General features: G+C 40.8%; 2 protein-coding genes across 2 annotated transcripts in view; one reads left to right on the top strand and one right to left on the bottom strand.

The window, feature by feature from the left end:
* marchf5 (membrane-associated ring finger (C3HC4) 5) overlaps window positions 1–4,650 on the bottom strand; it is a 44,627-nt gene extending 39,977 nt beyond the window's left edge. Inside the window, exon 1 of the mRNA XM_079691022.1 lies at window positions 4,215–4,650. Within this exon, the coding sequence (XP_079547148.1) occupies window positions 4,215–4,258 (44 nt within the window). The 5' untranslated portion in view covers window positions 4,259–4,650. The remainder of the gene's footprint in view (window positions 1–4,214) is intronic.
* A 434-nt stretch (window positions 4,651–5,084) lies between these two features.
* Window positions 5,085–23,602, top strand: part of cpeb3 (cytoplasmic polyadenylation element binding protein 3) — a 52,105-nt gene continuing 33,587 nt past the window's right edge. The window contains 6 exon segments of the mRNA XM_079688593.1: window positions 5,085–5,155; window positions 5,157–5,170; window positions 5,173–5,216; window positions 5,218–5,236; window positions 6,823–7,727; window positions 15,600–15,753. Coding sequence (XP_079544719.1) covers window positions 5,100–5,155; window positions 5,157–5,170; window positions 5,173–5,216; window positions 5,218–5,236; window positions 6,823–7,727; window positions 15,600–15,753 — 1,192 coding nt within the window. The 5' untranslated portion in view covers window positions 5,085–5,099.

The following is a 23,602-nucleotide window of genomic DNA, read 5'->3' as shown; positions in this document are numbered from 1 at the left end:
AATAGGTTTTGCAGAGGGGTCCTTATCCAAGGCCGGGGAGTGTTATGCCGTAGTCACAGCGTACCTCCTTATCTCTCACCAATTCCCACTAAGGCCCCAGCGGGGACCTTGCTCCCTGCGTGTGCCTGTCTGTGTATTTGCATGTTCCGATTAACCGAGCCTCCCCCAAATTTTCTTTTTCTTTTGTGTCTATAGCTACACCGGGATCCGGAGTCGAGGCTGATCCTCTTGGCGTGGTCCTGTGCCCTGGATCCTCTATCCTGAGTTCTTGATTAAGTTGTGGACTTCGGGTCGTGGCTGGGCCTGTCTCTGCGGTCCTGCCTGGGTCTCGTCATGCTGCTTCCCTGATGACTCCCACAGGATTGTTGACATCCTCGTGGATTCATCTTCTTATTATAGACAAATGCATTTCCAAAAATTCGGTCTACCTATGCTGTAAAATGTATTATCTTTTCGATTTACACACGACATCTATTGCACGTCTGCCGTCCTGGGAGAGGGATCCCTCCTCTGTTGCTCTCCCTGAGGTCTCTCCCATTTTTCCCTTTAAACTGTGGGTTTTTCTCCGGAAGTTTTTCCTTGTAAGATGTCTTAGGTCTTAGGACAGAGGGTGTCGTTTTCTCATACTGATATTCTGCACAAACTGTGCTGTTGTATTTACTGTGTAGTAGGGGTGTAACGGTTCACAAACATTTCGGTACGTACCTCGGTTTTTAGGTCATGGTTCGGGTTCGGTACGTTTTCGGTACAGCAGAAAAAATTATCACAAAACATAACATATATATATTTTTTTTTTTTGTATTATTATTAAACTGTGAATAATGTATTCACTCAAATAAATACAAAATATAATAAAATAAACATTAAGGTGTAGCATTTCGATGAACTGAAATAATCTGTATTTGAACTTTACTGTACTACTACTCACAAAACATAAACTATTAGTTTTGGGGTTTTAATTATTATTAAACTGTGAATATTCACTCAAATAAATACAAAATATAATAAAATAAACATTAACGTGCAGCATTTTGATTAACTGAAATAATCTGTATTTGAACAGTACTGTACAAGTACCTAAGCAGCCAGTTTGACATTATGAGTTGCGCGCTGTGGCTGCCGGCAAGGCGCACTGTTAGGGGCGGGGCTCACACACAGCCAGGTCAGGACACTCCGTGTGCAGCAGTGTAGCAGCCAAATTAATAATATAGAGACAAGCAGGAGACAACGTATGACTTACCCGAGGGGAATTTGAAGTTAAATGGAATTGGTTGAAAAACCTAATACCACATATATACCACAATATTTTGGATTCAAGCCAAATCAACGAGGCGAACCTACAGACTTGAATGAGCCGATATGTCGCATTTGTTTTAAAAAGGTAGCAACAAAAGCTAGCAATATAACCAACCTTAAACTGCACCTGAAACACAACCACCCCATTCCGTTTTCCTAGCTGGGAGCAAACACGGCAGCTGGAGATGGAGAGCCCCCACCTTCCCGACAGTTTACAATCAAAGATGCATTTGCCCGACAATGCAAACATATTGGTGTTCCTTGCTCGAAAACTTTGAAATACAGTTTTGGATATGGCCTGTTGAGGCATCTGGGTCTTTGTATGGACAGTGGACTGTTTCTCAAAACAATGATAAACCTGTGAGTTGGATGAAGAAAAGTCTGAATCAATATATATTTATTTTATTTTAAAGTAAATTCAGATTGAACATAGTAAAAAAAATGTTATTGATAGTGTCCGTCCAAAAAAGAAAAACATTACTTATAGTGAAAACCACCCTTGAATGATGGGATAGTAGACTAAAAGCTTTAGGAATCCAAAGTATAACATATAATAAGTACCCTGTATCAAGATTAATGCAAAACAAGTGACATTTGACCTTTTTAGAGAGGTTTAGCAAAACAAAAAAAAACACTTCTGGGGTCATTTGGGTGGATTTTCAATATCTCTGGGCCCCCTCGGTTGATTTTGATGATTGACACCCCTTTTTAACCGTTAGAGCCAATAGAATTGAGAGGGAAGTTCCTAAAATCCATCTAAACATTACCCATTGGTGAATGAGTGATGCGTAGCCAGAATTCCCAAAACCGGAAGCTGTCATACACTCTCGTAGCAGCTAATATGAAAACTCTGTTGTTGACAAATATAAAGATGGATTCTTCTCAGTAATCATTTCAAAGTGACACAGACACATTGGATTAACCTTCAGCAGCGTTTTTGTCGTTTTAATGCCATTGAACACAACTTTTGATCAGAAACAGCAAAAGGTAAGACATATCTCCCGTGTTTGCTCCATAAAGCTACGTTGTGTGAGCTTCCCCTACCGTGAGTTTTGATCGCTCAGTGATGATACTAATATTTCTCAGCTTGCTAGCTGATACCTTGTTTGTGCAGATCCGATAAGTAATAAGGGTATGTTAACGTGAGTTCTGTGCTAAGTGCGTTAGCATTTTTTCGCTCAGGGCTAATTCAGAGCCTTTGTTATTAACCTTGTGTTTTGTTTAGCTAAAAATTGTAAATAATATCTGATAGCTGAGTTACTTCCCATTAAGTGGGTATGACACATTCATAGTTTGTTAAATGTTAAGAAGCCCTCAGACGCTGTTTCTTGCAAGATGTTGCCCCACCCGGTACCGGGGGCACTGGTTAACTAGAATGGCTCCAATAATTTAGGCCAGTACAATTTATCCTAAACTGTGTTATGCAATTGAAGTGTCCTTCTAAATCTAGATGGCTATTCCACAGAAAGGCAGTCCATATTTGAGTTCCCATGCCTTTCATTTAATGGAGATTCACAACTGCATTGTGTTTAGCTAGTGCTACAAAAAAGAAACCTAAAAAATTGCATATCAATCGAAGCTACTTCTAGGCCCAAGAAACCTCACTATGCTGCAAGAGACCTATAGAATTCCTGACTGTGGACCTTGAAATCATCTAAAATGTGGACTTTATGCATTTATAGCACAAAAAAAAATCTCCACCTGTCCCTGTGAATCTCCCTTCCATGTGATCATGAATCTGTTTAACCTGAGGTGCTCCATTTTGCCTAGCAAGGCTTTGGTATATCAAGAGCGTGTCAGAAAATTCAATGTCACATTAAATGTCAGCTGTAAAAATTGCCACTGCAAGGGACTCAAAAGAGTTTCACTAACGTGTGTGTACAGGCATTTGACAGCCATGACAGTTTGACATCATGACACAAAGCTATTCATGTTCAAGTGTTCAAAGCTAGCCATGTGCAATTGCCAAAAAGGTTATTCATTAAGAATATTATTTTCCAAATATTGGCTATGTAGCTGTGCGATTGGAGATTTCCCTGCTTCATGCTTTTGTTGGTAGATTTGTTAGTTTCAAACCCTGATGTTGCCCCTTAAAAACACTCACTGTAGTTTTAGCATTCTGTTCTTCTTTGTTCTCCAACCATTCCAGTGCAAAATATTTCCACACTCACTATTGACAATCTATTGACATATGACACCTGTTTGCACTTCCTCTCTCATACCGTTTTTCCTAAGTACATGAAACATTCACCATTCACTCAGGCATTGTTCTCAGTGTATGCTAAAAATAATTGTATCTATTTTATAAATCTATGTGGAAACACAAACTTTGTTCACAGGCACAAATGTAATCAAGTAACTGGATATTTGCAAGTCTTGTATGCACCTGTATTTGTTTACATATCCTGGGGAGTAAATTGAAAGATACACAGGTGGTTTACTCATTCAGTACAATCATAATTGTTAACTATGAATGACGTTTTAACAAATATTACTGGATACAGAACCTTCCTTAGCAGCAAAGGTCAATAGTTTTTCACACGTGGCAGTTGAAACTATTAATTTTAGTTACGTGGTAAATATATTACCGTGATTATATATCATAATGTAAATAGGAATATAGTCAAAATGATATGCAGCAATTAAGATTAGTTCCTGCATTAATCATATTATTTGATAGGACAATAGCAAAGGAAGTCCTGTATAAACACTGCAAAAATACCATAAGCTTATGTTGATGATAGTTAAAACTGAGTTTAAAGTCAGTACTAGGTTTAAACGATCCTTCTCTCTCAAGGTAACGTATGTCACATTGGGGAGGGGGAGAAGTCAACATGCCCTCCCCGCCCCTCATCTGTCAGATGTTACGTAAAGCTACGTAGCCAGCATTAGCATACTAGCATTAAACTTGAACTCACCTGTCCAAATTCTGCTGCGAGACCACCGCACCCTGTTCCCCCATTATCGCAGAAGGGCAACAAACACCTCAATGCTGTCTTGTAGGCTGAGCAGATTAACTGGGCTAGAGTAAAAACATTAAAATGGGACGCCTGTTAGTTTGCTAACAGCTGAGGTTGGCGTTAAAGCTAACTAGCTGGTGAACTAATGCTAACAAGCTACATAGGCCTTTGTGTTGACACGGCGAGTCAGCTGCACACGAGCCAATTACTGCGCATAAACCTATGCTTCTGCGGTCATGGTAGTCTGATACCATGTATCTGCACCCGGTGCAATATCACGCTTTTAATAAATCCACTTTGAATCCGCTACGGCCCCCGTTTGTCCCTAACATTACCGCATTACTCCATTAACTGCCGTCTCTCAGGTGACGCCAAATAGTTGTGTTGTGCGTGATGGCGTCATCCAAACAAGGACGGCACCGCAAAGGGTATCATTCCACGTGCATGGGAAATGTAGTTTCATAATGCCTCCATCCGTTTAAAGCCCACATCAAATCCATGCTGTCAAATCCACTCCCGGCAGATGTGCAGAAGAGACACAATGACTTATGGAAGATAGAACTATCATGAAGATGCAAATATGGCTACAAAACACTTTTAATAGAGGTAATATGTTTTATTTAGTCATCATTATTTGTAATGCTAATGGTAGATAGCAAACTAACCATACAGAGAGATAAATACATTTAATTGTTGCTTCAACAAGTTATCTTTTATAACATCACCTAAAAGTCAACTTTGAAACTGATTTGTTTTTGGTTTTTACACAGCAGTCAAGAGAAAAAGCCACTGCCACTGCATAGTGAAAAACTACAACTCCCTACAGCCTGTGCGGCATCACCCATGCGCCGCAGTCAATCAGCTGTTGAGGCAACTGCTGACTATCTCGGCACAAGGGTAGCTCGTTTGTCAGACTAAACCCAGACGAGGCAAACAGAAATATCCTTATTTACAGAGTCCCCAAAAGGTGAACGATAAAGGTAATTCAAATTTAAGAAGATCAACAACCACTATCTGTGTGTGCATGCTATTTTGTCGTTTGTGTAGAGGGGACATACCATGGATTAAAGGGGAGATATCATGGCAGGACATATTCATGAAATGTATCGGATGGCACGATAAACAGGCGTTAGAAGGGTCAGGATTTGGCCGTGTGTGTGGTTTAAAGGGCCGGTGCTGATTATGCTGCTTTCATGACCTTGGAAGCGCAGCTCTTGGAGGAGAAAAACACGGATTAACCATAGGGTGTGTACAATGTTGGATATTGCGACTATCTTGAAAGCCAAACTTGTAAAATGATCCGACATGTCGTCTGGACTGTCATTGTGAAAGTCTACAGTCCTCTGCATTCATGTTATTGGGAGGCCTCGGTGCTGTCTGCATGCTAGCTCTCCTGCAGTCACGGTTCCGGAGCTTCATCAGTGTTATTGTGGGTATAACATTAATTATGGGTTTTAATTTAGTATGATTTCAACGTTGGGTGATTTGACTATGGGTATGGATGTGCCTCGACGTGCTGACATCTGACATGATGTGTTCAATTCCTCAGCCTTGGATCCGGCATATTGTGGTCTATTTGCATTTTTCTCCTAGCCTAACTGTTGGGTTTAATAATGTGGTTTTCTGAATGCAAAATTAACGTCCTGATAATATTCCAGGGTGTGCTTGTTAAGTGGCAAGGCGTTATCTCTGATATGCAAAGTAAAGGCTGCGTTAAAGGGTTCAATATATAGTGTGTAACTTTGAATATTCGATACACACAGCTTTCAGTCATGTTCCAGCATTGCCTATAAGTTATTCAGATGCAAGTGGGTACATCTTGTATAATGCTTACTCGTTGCTGCATGTGTCAATGCGGACCTCAGGGAGAGTCCCTCTTTGCGCTATAATAAAACCCCTGACTATAAATCATATCATTGATGTATGGACTCTTTTTATTGAGTTTTAGGTTACTAGGTTAAATTGTCTTTTTCATTGTGTTAAAAATAGCATAGCCTAAGACTGACATGTTTTAATTGTAACATGAGACATCTTTGCGGTATAATAAAACGGCTCAGGTGCGTCATTTCCCACTGCGTAAAAAGGGGCGAAGTGTGCCATTTGGTTGAAGTCGGTGTATTTTATTATAACAGCTCTGTTGTCGCGTGTGTCGAAGTGCCTGGGTCACCCTGCCTTGCTTGAAGGACAGCTGTATTAACTGACGTATGTAAATGAATATAGGGGAGGTCCTTGGGTGAAAAACACACACACTGAATCAGTTTGCAACTCCGGAGTTCCTGCGTGGAAGGAAAAAACGGGACGTGGCGAAATCTGGTGAATATCTGCAGCAGCTGCATGCTCCGTGTGTCATTTGTGGCGATCATTATGGTATAGCCTAGGGAAGTGTGTTTTCCTCTACTTCGGTTCGGATAAATGGGTGATCACGCGTTTGCGTCGCCTGCTCCCTCTAACATCATATCCTTGTCGGAGCTGTCCCAGTTCATCAGATCCTACAACAGCCCGGTGTGTGATCTCCTGCATTACGGCCATCATAATAACTCCTCGTGTCTGTTTCCCCTCGTTGCAGCTCAGCAAACCATGCAGGATGATTTACTGATGGACAAAAACAAAGCCCAGCCTCACCATCAGCAAGACCCGACGCAAGTAGACCCTCCTCCCTCAACCCCGACCCCGTCATCGGAGCCCACTTCTTCTTCATCGGAGTCGGAGAGCCCGTCTTCGGCTTCAGCGCTGAACAGCAGGGACAAGATGCCGATGGAGTCGCCGATCCTGCCCGGGTTGAGCTATCACCACCAGCCGCAGTCTGAGACCGGCGGCCCCCTGTCTTCCCCGTCCTCCTCGTACGGGAGCACTTGGTCCACGGGAACCACTAACTCCGCCGTGGACGACAGCTTTTTCCAGGGAATACCCTCGGTGAACGGGACGATGCTTTTCCAGAACTTCCCCCATCATGTCAACCCGGTGTTCGGGGGGAATTTCTCCCCGCATATGGGTCTGGCTCCCCAGTCCCAGCAGCACCAACAGCAAGCCCAGCAGCAGCAGCAGCAGCAGCAGCAGCAGCCGCCGCAGCAGCCCCCCCAGCAGAGGAGATCCCCTGTCAGCCCCAACCAAGGCCCCTTCCCCCAGAGAAACGCTTATCAGACCATTATGAATAACAGCAAAGTGTCGTCGTCCTCTTCTGGTTCGTCGTCCGCTTGGAATAATCACCAAAACGCGGCTTGGAGCACAGCCTCCAACCCGTGGAGCGGGCTGCAGGCGGGCAGGGACCCGCGCAGAGCGGTGGGTGTCGGGGTTGGAGTCGGTGTCGGGGTGCCCTCTCCCCTGAACCCCATTTCCCCCATGAAAAAGCCCTATAGCAGCAACGTTATAGCACCACCCAAGTTCCCAAGACCCGGTCCCCTCACCCCAAAGCCTTGGATGGAGGACAGCACCTTCAGGACTGACAACAGCAACAACATACTGCCTTTCCAGGTAAAAGCACTCTCCAGGCCTTGGCCTAACTATATATTACTTTAACCAATATTGAGCAACAATTTCGTTAGTTGTACCCATCAAAATATGAATATATATGTGATTGTTTTCAATATATTCTACTCAAATATTAAGGGTAAGCATCAAAGCCAGGAAAAAAGGGCCTATCCCTTGATAAGGTCACCCTGAACCCATCAGTGCCATGGATTCATCAGAGGTCCTTTTATTGTGGTGATTAATAGTCTATTCATGACATTAACAATAGGAACAAATAGCAATTTTATAGCATAAATCATACATATTGACACATTTTCATATCCTTTATTCTCACGTTTTTTCACAAAGGTTACATTTATGGTAGGTCTTCACTTTTAGTATCATGCTATTTTTTTTTGTTGATTAAGATGTGGTTACTTCAGCATTAAATACCTTATTTTCAGTGTCACCATGTGACTTTGTGAATTGACAAATGGCCATCTGGTTTTGCTGGTAGCAGTCACATTTTCATCTGGCTCTCCGTCAGATTGTCAGATTGTGTGGTGTAGGTCAAAGATATCGAATGAGAAAGCAAGCCCTTTAAGTATGACTCATCGATCTCGGCTATTTTTACGCTTTCAAAGACAAACACATCGAGTCATTCCTAGAAATAGTTGCCTTGCAGGGTTTACTGCACTAAAATGGTTAAATTCCCTCTGCATGTGAGGTTTAAAGGACATGTCACATATGACGCATTCAAGGGCTGCTCATATGCTTCTGGATTCACACTGACAGGACCAGTTAGTACACTTTATTACAAGCTCACATGATCAAAAGGGATTTCTTGTTTTCAAGATTTATTGTATAAGATAAATCTTTTTAACATATAGTAGTGTACAGGCTATCTTGCCTAATTGCTTGAGTACTGTAAGCTTAATTGTGTTCGTTTAGAATTCATGGCAACTGTGTTGCAGTTATGCTCATTATTTTAAAATTGAAACACCATTACTTTTACAACTAGGCTACTACAACAAATATTAATAACAACAATAATAATAATACTACAATCTGTCTGAAGACAGCAATAATGACAATGATAGTAATACATTATTTTTACCGTGCGATTTGTTTATGTTTCTGACGATATTTTCAGTATATTTAGTTATTTATGCTTTCTGTGTAATTACAATATTTTGGACAGTGCCTCAACGCAACATCCACACTCACATTTGATTGGCTTGTGACCGCATAGTGGGTGGAGTTTGAATCTAAGATTGAGAAGGAAGGCAGGGCCAACCAATGTAGAGTAACAAGAAGCCCGTACTAAACTATTATCATATTTTTTAACAAAGATATTTAACAAAACAAAAGTGCCAACATTGATACACGGCCTTGTTTCTGCTGAAATACCTCACGAACAAACTTTATTAATGGACAAAATAGGTAACCTTCTTTATTATCATAGCGGTATAGCCTAGCTAACATTAACTGCTGTATGTACTTGACAGTGTATTATTTGACAACTCTTTGTATTGGGTTCTTTTATTTTATTTGTACATTGTCAGAATAAGTGAGAAATTAATTTAACTTCTGTTAGACAGCTATCATACTGAATAAATATTTACTGTGAATGTATGCAAAAATGTATGGCATATGGCCGTCTAACAGAGTTGTTAAATAATTGTAAATTCACGTTGTAATAACAATAACTCATCTCTCTCGAGTTTTATTTTTCAGCTTTGCCAAAAGCCACTGTGTCAAGTGTCCTTCTTGGGTTGCCGTCCGGAGTTCTCCAATATGGCGGACCATCTCGCACATACGCAGTACAGATCGGGCAGGGGGACGGATCGGGTAGTGACAGACAGCTAACACGCAAAGTAGCATTACATGTAGATAACTCTAGTTATAGAAAGGGTTAGGTTGTTTAAACCAAATACAAAAAAATATTTTCGCTGTTGGTTCCCATAACAACATGGGATGAGCAATTGTTAGCAGGATTAGCATGATTAATGTTGACAAAGGAAATGGCAGGGATGTCCCATTTATTCCTTAAATGCGGAATGAGATGTACAGTAGGACCGATAAACAAGAACATTATTGTTAACTGGTAACCTGCCGCATTGCAGTGTCTGTTATATCCCTATTTTGTTCCTGTATTTCTGGTTTTATTCCCAAACGGCACACAGTGAACAGTTCCAATACTGTATGGCTTTTTCACATGGCTAGTCATGTGTTTCCCTATGTTTAGTTATGCTGCCTGACAAACAAGCCAACATGAAAAATAAGCCGGCTGAATGCTCCCCCCCTTAAGTCACCACCGATTTACTTAAAAAGAAGCACTTGTTCCCCCAATCAAAGCGAAGACTGCGCAGAACGGAGTACGAGCCAAAACGTTAACCTGTTACTGCAGAGAGGCCTGCATGTGCAGACGAAACACAGCCTGGCACAGGGTGAAATTCCAGCCAGCTTGAAACGTATAGCCTTTAGAGGAAATTATGATTGTCTGTGTCACTGAGGCCTCCTCTGGCTTTATTACACAGTATCCTCTGTTGAGTGCCTCTATCTTTTTTCACAGACTTGGCCAGCTTACATCTCCAGGTGTCACCAGGAGACAAGGTCAAATGGCCAAATGTCATGCTGCATAGAGTTGTTTGTTTGCTGAAGTGAAACGAGGGCACACAGCAGCGATTAAGTACCGGTACAATCATCTATTCTCGCGTGGTTAAGTGTCGCCAGATGGTTAAAACATGACGCAACATTTTCTGGTCATTTGTTTTAGTCAAACGTTCAGTTTTAATTTGCTAGGAAAAGAAATGCAGTCAATTAGATGAAAGTGTTTTCCTTTCTTTCTCGGTTTCACATCTTGTAAATCGAATGCTATTGAATTGGTTGGATCAATTCATCATATTGCTTGGGGATCAATTAAAGATAAGGAAAATGTTCTCCAAATTAAGACATGATTGGCCCCAGAACCACACACATGTTTAAAGGTCCCATGTCATGCTTTTCCGGTTATTACCCGTCCCCTTTTGTGTTAGCTTTTTATGCATATAAACGGTCTGCAGCATCACAAACCCTCAAAGTACACCATGTAGCGAGTAAAACTCTAACACAGAAAATACATGTCTATGCTGCCACAGAACGCCTCGTTGGAGATTTGTATTTGTCTTCCGGGTACCAAGTGACGTAAGGGGCTAAGTGACGTAACGGCTACGTGGAGCTCCTCACACACACACACACACACACACACACACACACACACACACACACACAGCTTTATTTTTCTCAGCTGCAGCTCCGCGGATTTCTCAGCCCGAGACAGCGGGACACGGCGAGGCCCGGCCCGGGCTCGGTTCGAGCACACACACAGGGGGGGTGTGTGTGTGTGTGTGTGTGTGTGTGTGTGTGTGTGTGTGTGTGTGTGTGTGTGTGTGTGTGTGTGTGTGTGTGTGTGTGTGTGTGTGTGTGTGTGTGTGTGTGTGTGTGTGTGTGTGTGTGTGTGTGTGTGTGTGTGTGTGTGTGTGTGTGTGTGTGTGTGTGTGTGTGTGTGTGTGTGTGTGTGTGTGTGTGTGTGTGTGTGTGTGTGTGGCTTCGCCGTGTCCCGCGCAGCAACCAGGAAGCGACACCAGCAAGCCAGCTCACACTGTCCGCTCCTCACAGCAGCGAGCCCCGCGGCACGTCTCTATACAGAGATGCTGTATTAGAAACCAATGTCAGTATGGAAAATTGCACAATATAAATCTATTCTAGTGTGCCTCAACAATGGAATTATGATCAGTAGAAATGGCCATAACATTGAACCTTTAACATTTTTTGAGGAGTGCACTTAATATGTATTCCCCTTTTTTAATATCAGAACAACAAAAGACAGGGTTTGGTGATGTCAGAAAGTACAGGGATCATGGGAGTTGTTGTCTGAATCGTCATCTTCCAAAAGCTAAACCACAGAGGTCTCCTTGTCTTCAAAGAAAAATGGGCCAGGTGAAAAACCCCAGATAAAAAGTTTATTTTTTAAAATGTTTGCTTAAAACTACTTATTTAACATCTTTTGGAAGACAAACCCTTAATTAAAATGACTTGTATGTCTATGTCAGAAGAAAAGTCAACGACATTCATTTTTGGGACAACCTAATGCAGAAAGGTTACCTATTAGACCTTAAAAACGTATGGATCCCTCAGTGATGCATTCCTGGCTGTAGCCCACACTTAGCTATTTAGCAATTACAGCCATAATTGGGGAAGAGTTATCACCAGGATGCAAGGTCAGGGTGCCACATGTCAAGCGCCCTGTTTGCTGAAGTGAGACTTTAGAGAACTGCTGAGGCGAGCAGCAGGCAGGGAACACACCGGTACAGCCTCACTGTCATGTGGACAGCTGGGGACAGGTGTTCTCTCTGTCAGTCTGTGGATCCCACTCTTACTCAGATGCCCCCAGGTGAAACACAGGGTCAAATGTGGAGTCCCGTGTATGCTCCTATGTGCTCGTACTCGCCTGCTGCTGGCTGCTGCTTAAAGGCAGAGGAATGTGGGGAATCCAACTTAACATGTCAGTGTGAGGCTTAAGACACAAAGTCACATGAGCTTCTCTACAGATACCTTGATTTGAAATGATGTTCTGGGCGACGATTGTGCTGTCCCCTGTGATCGTAATCACATCATATCAGATAAAATAGTTGAAAGTTAGAAGGTGGACTGACATGTTGAGTCTCACACTCAAATGCTAGCTGATGGTTATGCAAAAGGACAGGAGCTTGGACAAGTTTGTGTGTCTAATGTAATATAAAGATCAGATGGGATAAAGCTCCATGTATTCATTAGGGTTAGGGTTGCACTGTTGGTTTTGATTCTACACATTAAAGCAATGGTTTGGATCTTTTGACATTAGGTTGGACTTTATTTAGTCTGTGTTTTACCTACAGAATATAGTAATGGGTGTTGACCCAGTTTGGAGAAGCGAGCAAAGATATCGACCCGGGAGCAAAGCAATGTAGTATTTAGCTGCCTAAAACAGGTTCTACTTCTACAAATCAATATCAGTCAGTCATAGTGTACACTATATTTAGCCTATTTTCTCTGCTTAACCTTGGCATCAGAAAGCCCTACGTCACGGGGAAGTAAAGCTGTTATCTATGCTCTCTTCAAAGCCACCAGACTGCACCAACAAAAACAGTAATTTTACCTTCCAGAACACCATGAATCAAAACTAGCCAAAGGCAAACACAAAACCAACTAACCAGTCAGGAAATGGTAGAACAGCAAATCCTTTCTTCAGGACGGTTCAATTGTCAATGGAGTCTGGTGGCCTCAAGAAAGGAACGAGTTCAGTTCACCATCGCAAAGGGCAAGGTAAAGTGGTTCAAATATTCTAGATATAGCTTACAATTAAAGTGCTCCTGATTTATTTTATAACTAAGCAATTTCTTTTAAAAGAATTATGCTGCAGCGGATGGCAGCAATGCCTTTCTGTTACTCCATCTAAGGGCAGGATTAGATGACAGCCTATAACCTATACAAGCCGACCGTTCAGTCATATTTTTATTATTATTTACTGTGACCCCCTTCATGTACTCTTTTTTTATATTGTTTATCTGCCATGAGGAAGATGAGCTGCAGTGTCAGCAAACCTGAATAAGTGCTCCACACTATAGGGATTCTTATGTGATGTCTAAACAATCTGTTTGGGACTTTTGTACATGATCTCTTTAGGTCATTTGACTACACTGAGCTCTCAACCCCCAACCGTCACTGTGCTCATCCACATGTGTCAGAGAGGAGGTGGGGGGGGGGGGAGAAAACGAAAAGCTCAGCGTTTCAAGTGTTGACCGTTTGTACCAAGTGGGCAGATTTATATCTACGTGGCGCGGGTTCAGAGTGGAGGGAATAACACTTTTGAATGCTCAGCCGAATGGGCAACAATAGCTGTGGTGTGCAAACAATGTGGCCCCGGCTCGGGAAGCGGACACAGGACACAGCTGCCAAGGCTCCAGACTCCGGCTCTCAGGCTTTGGCACACATGACATTCGCATAGATTCAATGAAACACAGCGGGGGTCTAAACATTTCATGATCAATGAGCAGTCTAACCATGAGGTTATTGTTTCGGTACTGGACTCAAAAGAGTGGTTCGTGAATGAGTCCTAACCCCCGAAATGTATCAGCATTTGACCTTTAAGGTTCCCTCGTCTCGAATTCAAGGTTTTTTGGAAATATTTGTTGTCCTTCTTCTTCTGCCGTTTCCTCTAGTGTTTATTTCCTGTCCTTCTTCTTCTGCCGTTCCCTCTAGTGTTTACTTCATGTCCTTCTTCTTCTGCCGTTCCCTCTAGTGTTTACTTCCTGTCCTTCTTCTTCTGCCGTTCCCTCTAGTGTTTACTTCCTGTCCTTCTTCTTCTGCCGTTACCTCTAGTGTTTACCTCCTGTCCTTCTTCTTCTGCCGTTCCCTCTAGTGTTTACTTCCTGTCTTTTCTTCTTCTGCCGTTACCTCTAGTGTTTACTTCCTGTCCTTCTTCTTCTGCCGTTCCCTCTAGTGTTTACTTCCTGTCCTTCTTCTTCTGCCGTTACCTCTAGTGTTTACTTCCTGTCCTTCTTCTTCTGCCGTTCCTTCTAGTGTTTACTTCCTGTCCTTCTTCTTCTGCCGTTACCTCTAGTGTTTACCTCCTGTCCTTCTTCTTCTGCCGTTCCCTCTAGTGTTTACTTCCTGTCCTTCTTCTTCTGCCGTTCCCTCTAGTGTTTACTTCCTGTCCTTCTCCTTATGCCGTTCCCTCTAGTGTTTACTTACCATTCCATTTACCATTCAGAAATGATAAAAGTGATGTTAATATGTGAAGATTATGTGAAAGACTTTACTGGTTGGTGGGATCTCTAGTTCCCTGAACACAACATGTCATCTTTAAACTGCTTGTTTTGTCCAACAGTATATGTTCAATGTTATATCATAAAGGAATGAGACCGTTAACTTTAGGCAATTCAATTATTCATCATTTTGTTGACATTCTTTTTCTATGGTTCAATTAATCTGATAATTAAGGATTTGTTTCAGCTCTAGTCGAAACCCTTTTCAGTTGCATTGTAGTCAAAATGGTTGATACTCTGAATTAAACCTGCAGAATGTCATAAGATAAGTGAAGAGTACATTAAGAGAAAGCCCAAGGAGGAGCTGTTTCATCTTTAAGCTGCCTCTCTGTTCAGACATTCTGTACTAAAGTCAATCTAAATCCTGACAGATGGGGCTCCTCAGGCAAGAATCTCATCTGTACTTTAATTGTAGCTTTTTGACATATGAAGGCAGAAGGAGCCTCTGACTAAGATACATATCTCCCTTACAATATCAGCTCCGCTGTATTCACCATTATACCCGGGGCAGACACATACATTCTATTCTTCTCTTTTTATTACCCATCAAATCTAGACCCAGATCCTTAATTTAGATTAGTCTTGTCTTGTGCTCTAACCTCAAAATAGGAGCTGTTGATACATGCAGGTTGTTGCCTTTGATATGCAATCAACCAACCAGAATTTAAAGAGACCCTTTTATGCTTTATGGGGTCTCCCTTTGCCTGTTATTTAGGTTGTTGTGCATGTTAATTGTCTGCAAAGGCTCAAATCCCAAAGAGTTTCCCTACCACACACTCCTTAACATAGGCTTTTCATATTTATATTGTTTCCTTATCTGTTGGTTATTCCAAATGTGTATTAGAGTGGCAGGTTGTGTCTTTGTCTATGTATACAATAGCGACTCACAACACCTAATACTAGTATCTTATGTTCAGATCTAGAGTCTGAATGTCACTGTGTATGTGTTGAATGTAGCAGCTATAAAATGATACAAGTATGTCCTTCCCTGTGTTTATTTTATAGATATGTCAGCGCCTAACCCTCTTCCTGTTTTGCTGTGTTGCAGGACCGGAATCGGCCCTTTGATGCTTTTAGCTTGCACTCTTTGGAGAATTCCTTAATGGATATGATAAGGACTGACCATGACAAAGGTAAACCACACCCTGCCGGTGGCCCACCAATGACTATCGCTGATATTATATGGAGGAATCATTTTGCAGGTTAGGAATATTCATAATGCCATGCTTACAGTATTTGGGTTGTTATTTTGCTTCATGAGCATTTATCATCTCTGGCACATTTGCTTTTCTTTTGCTCTCTTTTGCCAATCTTTTAACCAATACACTACAGATAATCATGTTCTGTTTTAAATTAAATAATTATAAGCCTTACCTGCAAAATGTTTTGTTTATATATATATATATATATATATATATATATATATATATATATATATATATATATATATATATATATATATATATATATATATATATATATATATATATATATATATATATATGTTTGTGCGTGCTCTCTGATGATCTTACTTGCAAATTGGGTTTTCTTTTGCCCTTTCTTCTCTTTTTGCGTGTTGGCTTCCCACTGATAAGAATCTATGGATCATGTGACAATAAATTGTGATTCTGTTGTGTTGTGATCATAAATATTAAGTGATTGGGTATATTTGTGGTTTTACTCAATGGAGAACAACCGTTATACACTGTTCTTTCTTAACAGTGATTCATGCTTAAATGAATGAACATTGCACTGTTCTCCTGGAAAGTATAGGAAATGTATGATATCATGGAAACATGTTAAGACATCACCCCCTTTTAAGGCCATCCAATGTATATCAGCCCTTCTTGGTCAATATTATTGCAGCACAGGTCATGTGACCGTTGTACAAACTTTGGATCCAGTCTCCCTGATGGGGCCCTGTCAGGTTGGGTGTAGGTTTTGTATGCTCCCCCGTCCTCCCATCTTAACAATGGAAAGATTGGTGGGAGGGGTTTAATGAGCAGAGCATGTTGCTTCTCATGCATGGAGTCTTTTTTCCCAATCTCGTGCTGAGAGGGCATTGTTACAGCAAAATGGATCCTCCTAACTCGACCTCACTTCACTGGGAAGGTGTCGTCATGTCCTGATGGGCTTCCCCTGTGTTTACCAAGGAACAACAGAGATATGGGGAAAGACAGGGTGGGTGGTGCATGGATGTAGGTGTGCCGGCCTGCATCTCTGTTTGAATGTTTACCCATCTTGCAGTCATGTAGACAGCGTGGGTCTGCTCTAAGCTATCATGCTAACCACAGAGCAGCTCCACCCTGCTACTGTAGCTTACCTACACACTAAATAAGGACCCTCTTCTGGAGAAAGAATAGCTGCTGGTGCTTCATTCAACTCAGATCAGAACTTGTATAACAAAAATGGGGAAAGAGTTTTTCTACCCAACCCCAAAGGGTCTGGAATGGATCAGTGTGTTGTGTTGAGCTTTGGGGTGATAACCTTGTTGATTTCCCACTCATTAAAACACAAATGTTTGTATAGTGTCCATACAAAGGATCCTGGAGTAATTTGCTGAATTTCTGTCTTTGAATGCACAAATTGTCTACATCCATGTGTGCCAGTATAAATATAATGCCTGGTCGATACAGGGAAGGGGACAGATTATAGGAACATTTCTTGACCAGCTATATCCCAATAATTGAAAGATTGCAGCAAACATGTAATTTAGCATCCCAAATGTGGCAGTACCAGTTGGGTTTGGTCAGAATGTAAAGGCATGGTCCAGTTCCAGGTTAACCAGTTAAGCTTACAGAAAAGCCATTTCATTTTTATATGATTTAACCAGCCTGAGATTGTGTTGCATGATTTCCTGTTGTTGAGTTTAGTTTTGCCGTAGCTAGTCAGCTGTGAGAGGAAAATCAACATATGTAGCACTTAAATCTGGTTAGTAGTTTTTTGGGATGTTAGGGTAGATCTTTTTTGGTTCGGAGAGTAACGTTATCCAGGCTGCTAACGAAAGCCGTGTTGCTAACGATAGACAGTATGAACAAGAAGATTGATTTTCTTGTTCGTACAACAATGGAGAGATTGTTTTGTGAAGGACGTCTCTGTATTATATTGCCGTATGTATGGAAAGAGATGATGCCCTGTGTTGTTGGTATCTCTGAAGAAAACAGAAAGTGGTCTGACTGCAAAAACAACCATAATACCGCATTCGGGGAACACTGGGAGGGGCTTCCATTTACTTAATTTCTTTGAAAACAAAATTCCACCATAAAGATGAAATAATATGTACATTTAAGTTTTAAAACATACATGGTTTCGAAGCCCCCCCTTGGCAATGTTTTATTTAAACCAACCACGTTGAGACTAAATAACGTGACAAAACATGTTTTTTTAATGCTAAATTGTTTCCTTAACTAGCTACCATCATAATTTGTTCATCATCTCACTTTGGGGATACTGCTCACCAGCTCATAGCCACCAGTCAAAACTCATTAACCCAGTAGGCCCAGTTTTGCATTCCCAACTGAATTGGTCCCTACCCACATGCATCCCATCACAGACATTTCTTGCATACTTCTCATTGTGACTGAAATAGTTGTTTTTTCTTGAGTGTTTTACGAGTCCCTGTTTGTTGTGTGTGTGTTTTTCGAAAGAAGAATTTATGTTGTGCAAATATGAATCGGTGCGGGGGGGTGGAGTGTGAGGTGCCCCCTACCCGCACACCCTCTCTTTTTCTGTATGTCAAGAGAGGGAGGAGGGAGAGGCCGTCTTGATTTGACCAGTTTTCAAGACGGCCACTTATTCGGAGAAGAGTCAGTTTTAAAGGGTGTGTGTGGGTTAAGGAACAGTATCAGGGCAAAACATATGTTGAAAAGATAATTGGGCAAGATATATATTTGTTGCATGTCTAATAAAGTCTTAATGTTGACAATAAAGTTTAAATACCATTTCAACTTTAAGTTAAGAAAAATGTTGAACATAAATAAACAAACTGCTAGCATAAGTTCTTACGTTGGTTTCTATTTAAAAGAAAAAAGCCTTCTCCTAATTTGTTTGCCCTAGTAGTGCGCATGTTGTCTGTGAGCTGAAAAGCTCTTCACTCCTGGGCGAGGGGCCACGGGGACATCTGAACAAACGCGCCCTTTCTGTAGCCACACACACACTGGTCTGCATGTAGTTCCTGAACTGGGTCAGCTGAGCTCACGTGTGGAGAGCCAGGCTCCCCCACACAAACACACACTCTCCGGAGATTCTCCCCTTGGCCCTGGAAAAACACCACCAGTCTGACAACAGCCACTAGCACCGCTGCAAGCAATATCGTCACTCACACGCAGGATACACACATCCAAATTGTTTCTGACATGTAAATCAGCTGTGACATTCCATGCAAAGCGCTCTCACCTCACGCACACCTTTTCCAATTGTTGTATTTGGCAAAGACGACTCAGCAGACATAACACTCACACAACCTCGATGGTGTCCGTAACAATTTCAATTACTCAAAAGTCCCTTAAGTCTTCATTGAAGCTGTGTGGATGCCACCCCACCCACTAAGTCGCTCCCTCAACACACACACCTCAGCTGGTCTGACTCACATGATCCAACTCATGCGTCAGTTTCGATTTGCATTGTCTCTTTGTGTCGGTGCAGCTTTTAGAAGATTAAACTCCATCAACTCTAACGAAGAATTTAAGCCTGAAAATAGAGCTTTAGCTTCTGGCTATCAGGTCATTTTGCAATTTCATTTTTACAATCAAATTGAATGGATAGTTAGACATATTTGGAATGTAGCTTTTTTGCTAGATGAATAATAATTGACCATCCTGTTTGAAGTACAGTAAATATGAAGGTACTGCCAGAAGCTAACTTAGCTTAGCCCACACAGGCTTAGCCTAAATACTGAAAGAAGAGGAGAATAGCTAGCCTGCGCTAACACAAATCTGCCTTCCAGAACCTCTATAGCTTATAAATTAATATGTTGTATTGTGTTTGTATAATTCATTCAAAAGGTGTGAAAAGGAAATATTGATATTTTACGGGGGTAAAATATATGTTGCTTTGATAGGGGCTAGCGCTTATCTAAGCTAACTGTCTCCTCATATATTCATATTCATACATCAGTCTCACGGCATTTCATGTTATAGTCACAAAATTAATCTATTGATTCGTGTTCACCAACACGATTTCACAATTTTTTTTCGTGTCACAATGTAAGCAATGTAAATAATAACAAATTAGAAGGAAAAATGGATTAAAAAAAATACAGATTTTATTATTCTGACACAGAACGATTTTAGAAGCAATGTATTTCTATTGGTAGTGTGTTTCGTGCATGCACCAAATAATAACAAATTCAGAAGGAAAAAAATATGACAAAAAATACAGATTTCAGTATTCTGTGGCTCTTTGCCCCATTTGTTTTCCTCACGGATGACAAAGGCACTCCAAGATTATATAATTTAGGCATAGGGTTAGGCTTAGGGTAAGATATTGAGTAAGAACATGTTTTTATGAACCACACAGCTTCCGGTATTCCAAGACCCGGCCGGACGGAAAGACGTGTTGCAGGCACCAAACACACTACCAATGGAAATACATTGCTTTTAAAATCGTTCTGTGACACAAAAAAAAAGTGAAAATCGTGTTGGTGAACACGAATCAATAGATTAAATGTTTTGACTATAACACGAAATGCCGTGAGACTGGGTTGCATATTTAGCGTACAAGTAGAGTGCTATCAATTTAACTCTCAGCAAGAAAGACAACAAAGAAATTGTTTATGGTTATCTGAAATCCACTTAATTTGAAAGTTTATTCTTAAATGTTAAAACTATTTTATTAATTGTTGCGTGAATCAACTTTTTGATTATGTATCACCAACTAAGGTTTGTTCTAAGAAATGCCAACTAGTTTAGGTTCACACAAGCATTTTGTGCTGGCTCCTGTATGAGGTTTAATGTCAATTATAATTGGAGTCAGTATTGCAGGGAGGGCAAACACTGGTGCTGTTTGACTTTGTGCATCGGATAATAGTTGACACACAGGAGCTTTTATCAGGAGGTAAACAATAATGGCAAAAGCAGGGGAGGTCAGAGGAGTAACAGTGTTATTAAGCAAGGTGTTTGCTGAGAAGGAGTGGTTGTGTCCGTATAACCTCCCTTGAAACGTTTGCATATATAGAGCCCACACAATGCACTCTCTGTCTCTACATTAAGAAAAGTTGTGGTTTAAAGGTGTCCATAGAGAGGTAAAAATAAAGGTTTATTCATTTTTTTTATAAGAATAGCTTTAGAAGATGACTTTGTTATTTTTCAACCTGAATCCTATAAATTGGCGCAGGAATGAGTTCTAAAACGAAACTAGTCAGTATTTTAACACTTCTGTTACCATTGTCTGGTCAGATTTGTTAATGGTTAATTAATAAATGTTTTTAAAGTGAGATGCCTGAAATATAATCTGTGCCTAACACAACCTGAAGAGATTTTAATGTTGTGTCCCACAACATAAAATACATCCGTAAATACCCTACTCTTGAATTTCTAAAGCTTCTATTAGTCTTAAAAACGTGCGTTGCTAATAAGTGACTTATTGAGATTACTAAATGTCCTTTTACTGAACACAATTCACCTTTAGCTTAGCAAAGTTGATGAGCGGCCATGTGACCGTGATTTAGCATTAGCTTTCTTTACTTTTGCTGATTGCATTTAAGCTTTCTAAAATCATAAAAGTGGTGTAAATATTTTTCAGCAAATTCTGACGAACAAAACATGTGTTCAGCAGAATGTGTGTGTGTTTCTCTAAGATCGTACAATGAAAACATCCCAACGTTTTTTGTTGAGGAGCCCTCGCAATGTTATTTTTCAGCCCACAACAATACAAGGTTTTATGTCTAAGAGACTAATGGGGACAATAATCTGTGAAATTGCTCCAGTTTGTTTGTTTGTAGCCTTTATTTAACCAGGTGAAAGCCCGTTGAGATCAAAAGATCTCTTTTTCAAGGGTGACCTGCAGGACATTAGTTACACATTCAACATAAAAACAACAGAACAACAATAAGGATGACATACAACATAATGTACAGGGTACAGTTTATAAACTCTATTTACAGTGACAGGTACCATGAGTATCAAACAGCATGTCACCCAGCCGAGTTTTAAAATGATGCAGGGGAACCAAAGTGCTCGGTTTTAAACATGTTTGCAGACTGTTCCAAGTTAGTGGAGCTGCACAACTAAAAGCTTTCTTCCCTAAGACAGTCCTAGCACTTGGCACATTTAATAAAACCACATTATGAGATCTCAGGCAATAAGTACTTTCAATTCGTCGAGAGATCAGAGAGCAGATATAAAAAGGTAGTTTACCCAACATGGCTTTGTAAATGAACATGTACCAATGAGTGAGCCTCCGTACAGTTAGTAAAGGCAGACCTGCCTTGGCATACAGGGTATGAGTAAGTGCTTTACATTTAGTAACAAATCTCAGAGCACTGTGATAGGCGGCATCTAACTTTTCCAGGCAATGGGCAGGTGCATTCATATAGATCAAATCACCATAGTCCAGCACAGGTAAAAAGGTCACAGTGACTAGTCTTTTCCTGGCTTCAAATGAGAAACAGGACTTGTTCCTGAAAAAGAAACCTAGTCTAACCCTCAGCTTTTTAAGCAGATTAATGACCTGAAGTTTAAAAGTAAGACGATCATCAAGCTAGATACCTAGGTATTTATAACAGGTAACCACTTTGAGTACTTGTCCTTGCATAGTAACAATATCCAAAGCAGTGTCTGTAGTCTTTTTAGCTTTAGAAAAGAGAATTACCTTGGTTTTCTCAACATTTAAAAGAAGCTTAAGCTCAGCGAGCTGAGTCTGAATAATGTTAAAAACAGCCTGTAATTTAACAACAGCCTCCTGAATGGAGGAACCTGCACAATACATCACAGTATCATCCGCATAAAAATGTAAAGTAGCTTCATCCACATTTTCCCCTAAACTGTTGATATAGATGGAGAATAAAAGTGGACCTAAAACAGAACCTTGAGGAACACCATTAGCAATGTTTAACCACTCAGAAGACAGCCCATCAAAGTGAACACATTGGGACCTTTCAGAGAGGTAGTTCACAAACCACCCTACTGTGTGGCTGGATATGCCAATACTGAGTAGCCTCTGCTTCAAAATGCGATGATCAACGGTGTCAAATGCTTTGGACAAGTCAATAAATAGAGCTGCACAACTCTGCTTATTGTCTAAGATACTCTTAATATCATTCACCACTTTCATTGTGGCAGTGATGGTGCTATGTTATTTTCTGAAGCCTGACTGATGTTTAGACAGGATATCATTTTTAGATAAAAACTCCTTTACTTGTTCACTCACTAGGCGTGAACAAGTAAAGGAGTTTTTATCCAGTTCACAGAGTAGACACAAAAACATGTGAAAATACAGTCCAGGTTGAAAAACAACAACAAAGTTACCCTTTAACCAAGGAAAACACTACCTTGTCAACATCCTGTTGTTTGTAAGAAGGGCTCATGGTCTTGTGTCTTTGTTTATGTTCACTGAGGGGTTTGAAACACTTGATTAGTCTGAAGTTGTGGAAGTGGACTTGACCTCTCAACCGTTTAACTCTTGAAGTTAGCAACACCTGATAATCTAAACATAGGAGGAATGCCTCTTTACTTTCAACACCCAGTAATGACTGTATGGAGATAAGATGATGCGTTTGTTAGCTGTGTTAAAGTTTAAGCACACACCTTGCTACCTATAAACTACACTGTCAGAGTGCTATATTTTGTTATTGTGGAAAAGGCATGACTGCTGTAAGCATGACTAAGCTTATCCAGTCCAGGCAACAAAACAAGTCTGGGCATGTTTTGGCTATTAAAATCACGGTTTGTCCAGAAATACTACTGAAGTATCGAAACACTGCCAAGTTGTGGATCAAGCTTTGCTGGATTCTGGAAATCCTGTGTTATTATTATTTCTTAGGTTTACGATTACTACTTTTACATAGCAATGGGGGGTTGGCATTTTTAAAGGATTTGATTCTAGAAATATTCC

This window comes from Notothenia rossii (assembly GCF_949606895.1).
Source record: "Notothenia rossii genome assembly, chromosome: 6".
Classification (NCBI taxonomy): Eukaryota; Metazoa; Chordata; class Actinopteri; order Perciformes; family Nototheniidae; genus Notothenia; species Notothenia rossii.
The sequence above is the reverse complement of the archived record's forward strand: the minus strand, read 5'-3'. Positions and strand labels throughout refer to the sequence as shown.